Here is a 6,000-nt window from a genome sequence, read left to right as displayed (position 1 = left end):
AAAATGAGAAAGAGAACTGAAGGGGCCTATAGAATCAAAGAATGTTTTCTTTTCTTTTCCTTTCCTTTTTTTTTTTTTTAAGTGGGAGTTACTTAACCACATTGGATAGCCGTGGGAATAACCCAGTAGAGGGGGAGAGATTGATGATGTTGGAAGAGAGCTGATAATGGAGGCAGTGACATCCTTGGAAACAGAATGATGACATGTGGAAAAGAATACTGGGCGCCTGGGTGGCTCAGTCGTTAAGCGTCTGCCTTCAGCTCAGGTCATGATCCCAGGGTCCTGGGATCGAGGCCCACATCAGGCTCCCTGCTCAGCAGGAAGCCTGCTTCTCCCTCTCCCCCTGCTTGTGTTCCCTCTCTCTCTGTGTCTCTCTCTGTCAAATAAATAAATAAAATCTTTAAATAAATAAATAAAAATCTTAAAAAAAAAGAAAGAAAAGAATACTAAAGAGAAAATTTGGTATTACTAGACTTATAGCCCAAGTTTATAGCACTTCTAGAGTTGTCTAAACTATAGATAAGCATATAGGATTATTTATTCATCCCCAATTTTAAGAAAATTTTGGAGTATCTTATTTCTCAGGCCACATCCATGATTTGCAAATTAAAGCCCACAGTCTTTTTTTCCCCTCTATTTATTTATTTATTTATTTATTTATTTATTTATTTATTTATTTTTTGATGTAGTGTTCCATGATTCATTGTTTGCGTATAACACCCAGTGCTCCATTCAATACGTGCCCTCTTTAATACCCATCACCAGGCTAACCCATCCCCCCACTCCCCTCCCCCTCTAGAACCCTCAGTTTGTTTCTCAGAGTCCATAGTCTCTCATGGTTCATCTGCCCCTCCAATACAAAAAAGATATAAAATTTGAAGTGCAAACCTGCTCCATTCCCTAAAGATAACTATTATTTTAAAAAATTATTGGCATCTCTCCATAATTTTTCTATATGTAAGTAAACTAGAGGTAAAAGCATAGTGTACACATTGCTTTGCAGTTTGCTTTTTTTTTTTTTTTAGCCTAATAGTATATCTTGAATAATTTTCTACATCAGTCATTCTACTGGATGGATGTACCATTACATTGAGGACATTTTAGAAAGAATCTGATACAGTCCAGACAAATTTCCAGTTTTGCCTTGGACCATTGCAGGAGTTTGGCAATTGACTGTTTCTTCATCTATAAAGTACAGAGAGAAGTGGCCATTTCCCACATTTTTCAAAAGGAAATTGACTCTCTTTCCCCTTATTAAAGCTACTAATTTTGAAATAAAATACATGGTGATAATAATAAATGAATCATCATTTTGAGACTGAAATAAGAAAAGAGAGAAACAATTCTTCAAAACCCAGTAAATTCTAGGGGAGCCTGGGTGGCTCAGTCGTTAAGCGTCTGCCTTCGGCTCAGGTCATGATCCCAGGGTCCTGGGATCGAGCCCCGCATCGGGCTCCCTGCTCCATGGGAAGCCTGCTTCTCCCTCTCCCACTCCCCCTGCTTGTGTTCCCTCTCTTGCTGTGTCTCTCTCTGTCAAATAAATAAATAAAATCTTAAAAAAAAAAAACCCAGTAAATTCTAGAAAGTCCTCCAAATGCATTAAGTGAATATTCTATCTCAAAAGATACCAGATTCATGGGCAGAAAATACTCTCTTCTTGAGTTGTTCCAAGCACAGAGAACCCTGGTCTTTTTTCATGTATAAAAATAACAAATGTTAGAAGAATATTTGTAAATACACAAATCTCCATATTCTACCATTTAAGTGTCATTTAACTTTATAAAAATGGCTTATCCCTTTTAAAAGATTACATTCAGGAAATGTGATCTCTCAAATATATCTGCAATTAGTCACCGTGCTATCACATAGATTGAAATCAACTCTTCTACACTCAGTAGAGTAATTCCTTCCACTTATAGCTCTTTCAAAATTGACACTGAATACATTATAAATTCTGGAAACAAAATATGGAATAAATGCATGAATTTTAAATGACAGAATTAATTAAAATCCTTTACTGTTATTGACATGTACGATTTTATAGAAGCTTGGTTGAATAATATTTGCATGTGATTTACATTCAATTTCCCCATACAAATTTTTGCATAGAGTTTGCATACATTTCAATGTATAGTAATTTCATACATTTGGATTTTATACTGCTAGATGGAAGAGAGCCATTCACTAAGTAATTCTTGAAAGGTCTGGGCCTCTTGGTTCTCAGTAGCCTCAATGGGCAACAATATGGGCAAATCTGCTGCGGGACACAACCCTGGTCAGACTGGGTCAGTCTGTCACTCTGAGGGAGACACAAAGTTCTGTCAAAGTCTGGTACCTTCTCTGAACACAACCCCTCAAACTTGAGAGATGGTGGAAACTGCCCTAGCTCTCTTCATCCTTCCTTCTTGATTTTAACATCCAGAAATATTTACAAATGTTTTTTGAACTCTTAAGAATTTTAGTTTGTTCAGTATCTTGGGGGAAAAGAATCCACCATATATACAAAATCAGAAATGGGAAGCAAAAAGAATTTCTTTGAAATAACAGAAGAACATGACACTTTTCAATTATTTATTTCAACAAAGAGTAAAGCCGGTCACTGCTGGGAAATATTTTCTGGGCCACCTGTGTTAATGGTCTGAATAAGTTTATGGTTGGCTGATAGTGGTGCTTTATCTAACAAGCTCATCTCCAGACATAAATGAACCAAGAGCTACCGTCTTGGCTTCCAGTATTTACCCAGTTTTCCCATTTTCTGAGGAGAGAAAGAGGACTGGCTTAATTATAGGTTAGAGGATTCTGACTAGACTCTGAAATTCCGTGCCACATGCTAGAGCCCTGTAAGTTACTCTGGATATTTCTGGCTTCTGTTAAGGCCCAAAGAGTCCATTTTGGCTTCCGGGATCCAAGCATTGTGAAGGGAGAATTAATCAATTAATTATGGTTATTCCTAAACAGAGGAATAAGATCAAACTTGCCTTCCAGAAAGACCCATCTTTTGGTACATGGAAGATTGGTAAGAAGCTAGTAAAACTTTGAAGAAGGGTAAAGAAGAGTAGATATAACAGATGTTAAATGACTGGGAAGAGTAAGATAGAACATGGAGTCCAGGTTGACCTCGAGATTTCCAGTCAGAGTGCAGTGATGTCGTGTGTTGTGTTAGGGCAAGCATGAGGAGGAGCAGGTTTTAAGGCCACATTAACTTCTTAGTGGCTGTGGGATAACCTTGTGGAAGTTCTCAGTAGGCAGCTAACTATATGGTGTAGAGCTCAGGAAAGAAATCTGGGCTGGAATTTGTGGTGGTAAAAGAAGTCACCGGAGTGAAAGGGAGAATGTGTAGACAAGCCCACAGAAGTAGTGCTAAGACTGCTATCATTTCATAATTCTCAAAAGCCTTAACTTCTGAAGTGCCTTTGTACAAAAAGATTACAGATCTCTGATGGCTCAACGTATGGACTACAGATTGTAAATACAAATAACTTCACAGAAACTACAAAAAAGAGATAAAGGACAGGTTATAGGGGGGGTTAATTAAACTAGAGAAGGCATAATCTGCCCAAACCAAGTTATTATTTTTTATTATATTTTTAAATACTGTTAGTGCCCAAACAAAACACAAAAAGGACTGCAGGAAGCCAGTTTGTACCTCCAGAGTAATTTCTATAGGCCAGATTGCTCATCAATGCCCTTCTTAAACACAGCCTGGATTGAAATTTCTTGGACAACATCAATCTTGATACCTAATTGTTATCTCCCTCAGAATCCAATACCGTGTCACAGAGAAAGCTGCCTCCCTCCTTTCAAGGCAGGTTTAAGGTTTGAGATGTCTATAATACATCTAAAGAATGGATAAAGGGCTGATAATGTTCCTGAAAACTCATAGTAGGGTAAGACACACTTTACCATTGATGCCTTGCAGATGATGACTTCCTGCTAGTCCCTACCCACTATGGGACTAGTTCCAGAGGATCATTATTTAAAATTCTGCAACAGAAGCATTTGTTTCCTTTCTCTGTTCTAATTCAAACATAGGAGAGCCTCTGAATCTTTCAGATTGGAAAATCCTGATTTATATTTTGGGAATAGCTGAGAGCAAGTTGTTGCTGGAAATTCTCACCTCTGCCATCTTTGTTTTACTCCCTTGGAGCGTAAGGCCTTTTGGATCCAGAGCCAAGGGCACAACCAGGCTGCTTAAGGTGTCTAGTTTGAACACTGATGAGCATTCTGCAGATGTTTGAATTAGGTGAAACTGCCTTTAGCATCCTTACCTAACTTGATACCAGTTGACCCTGCACTCTGGTCTTCATACACACAGCCTGGAGAGGCTGCACATGATATAACCTCTTCCCTCCTTCATTGGGCAGCTGTACACATTATCTTCTCCAAAAATCAGTGCTCTGAAAAATGAGTGCACTCATAATCTGCTTGGGCACTTGGTTATCTCTGGTCTCCCCAAATAGTTTTCTTCTAGTTGTAAATTTGACCCAGCTACTAACAGGAAGAACTATTAAAAAAAATGTGACTTTGGTCCATGGACAACTGCCTTCTCCAAACTTACTGTTTTTATATCTTTGACCTTAATGAAAGTCTCAGCAAAGCCCATGAGCATATCAATTTTTATGTGTCCATCACAGCTGTTCCTGAACAGTTTCCGGGTGTAGGGAATGAGGATAGAATGCCTGGGTAGCGCCACAAGAGGCTTTCTTCTCTTGAGCAAGCCCCACATGGCCTCTTTCCTGGCCCAACTGGCTCTGCCCCTGCATCTGCTGCCTCTCTTGTCTGAGGTCTGGGCAAAACAGCAACCTCTGATCTTGGCCTGCCAGCTGGTATCTGACCAACTGCTCTTGGGCCTCCTTCCAGTTCCCAGTCTCTTGCAGGTACATGTGCTGAGCAGGAGAGCCCGGAGCAGAGGCGTGCCCCCGGGATGTGACACTGGTAATACTGGGAGCAGGTGCAGCAGTCTCTTCTCGGCAGCCACCCTCCTCTCGGGCAGTGCGCCGGCCCACCTTCCTTCGGGACACTCCATTCAGAGACTGGTGGGGGAGCTGGTTCGGCTTGTCCACAATGACCTTCATCTTCATATCTGTGGGAGAAAAGAAGTTGGGGAAGAAATGGATTTAGTTAGGATCCAACAGTACATTAAAAGGATTATTCACCACGACCAAATGAGATTTATTCCTGGGCTGCAAGGTTGGTTCAACATCCACAAATCAATCAATGTGATACAACACATTAATAAAAGAAAGAACAAGAACGATATGATCCTCTAAATAGATGCAGAAAAAGCATTTGACAAAGTACAGCATCCTTTCCTGATTAAAACTCTTCATAGTGTAGGGATAGAGGGTACATACCTCAATATCATAAAAGCCATCTATGAAAAACCCACAGCGAATATCATTCTCAATGGGGAAAAACTGAGAGCTCTCCGCCTAAGGTCAGGAACACGGCAGGGATGTCCACTATCACCACTGCTATTCAACACAGTACTAGAAGTCCTAGCCTCAGCAATCAGACAATAAAAAGAAATAAAAGGCATCCAAATCAGCAAAGAAGAAGTCAAACTCTCACTCTTTGCAGATGATATGATGCTTTATGTGGAAAACCCAAAGGACTCCACCCCAAAACTGTGAGAACTCATACAGGAATTCAGTAAAGTGGCAGGATATAAAATCAATCCACAGAAATCAGTGGCATTTCTACACACCAACAACAAGACAGAAGAAAGAGAAATTAAGGAGTCGATCCCATTTACAACTGCACCCAAAACCATAAGATACCTAGGAATAAATCTAACCAAAGAGGCAAAGAATCTGTACTCAGAAAACTATAGAATACTCATGAAAGAAATTGAGGAAGACACAAAGAAATGGAAAAACGTTCCATGCTCATGGATTGGAAGAACAAATATTGTGAAAATGTTCATGCTACCTAGAGCAATCTACACATTTAATGCAATCCCTATCAAAATACCATCCACTTTTTTCAAAGAAATGGAAC

General features: G+C 39.6%; 1 protein-coding gene across 1 annotated transcript in view; it reads right to left on the bottom strand.

The window, feature by feature from the left end:
• Positions 1-4,628: 4,628 nt before the first annotated feature.
• PKHD1 (PKHD1 ciliary IPT domain containing fibrocystin/polyductin) overlaps positions 4,629-6,000 on the bottom strand; it is a 443,829-nt gene continuing 442,457 nt past the window's right edge. Inside the window, exon 66 of the mRNA XM_078054411.1 lies at positions 4,629-5,083. Within this exon, the coding sequence (XP_077910537.1) occupies positions 4,629-5,083 (455 nt within the window). The remainder of the gene's footprint in view (positions 5,084-6,000) is intronic.

The sequence above is a fragment of the Halichoerus grypus genome, chromosome 9 (assembly GCF_964656455.1).
Source record: "Halichoerus grypus chromosome 9, mHalGry1.hap1.1, whole genome shotgun sequence".
NCBI classification, from domain to species: Eukaryota; Metazoa; Chordata; class Mammalia; order Carnivora; family Phocidae; genus Halichoerus; species Halichoerus grypus.
This window is presented reverse-complemented; position numbering and strand designations above follow the sequence as displayed.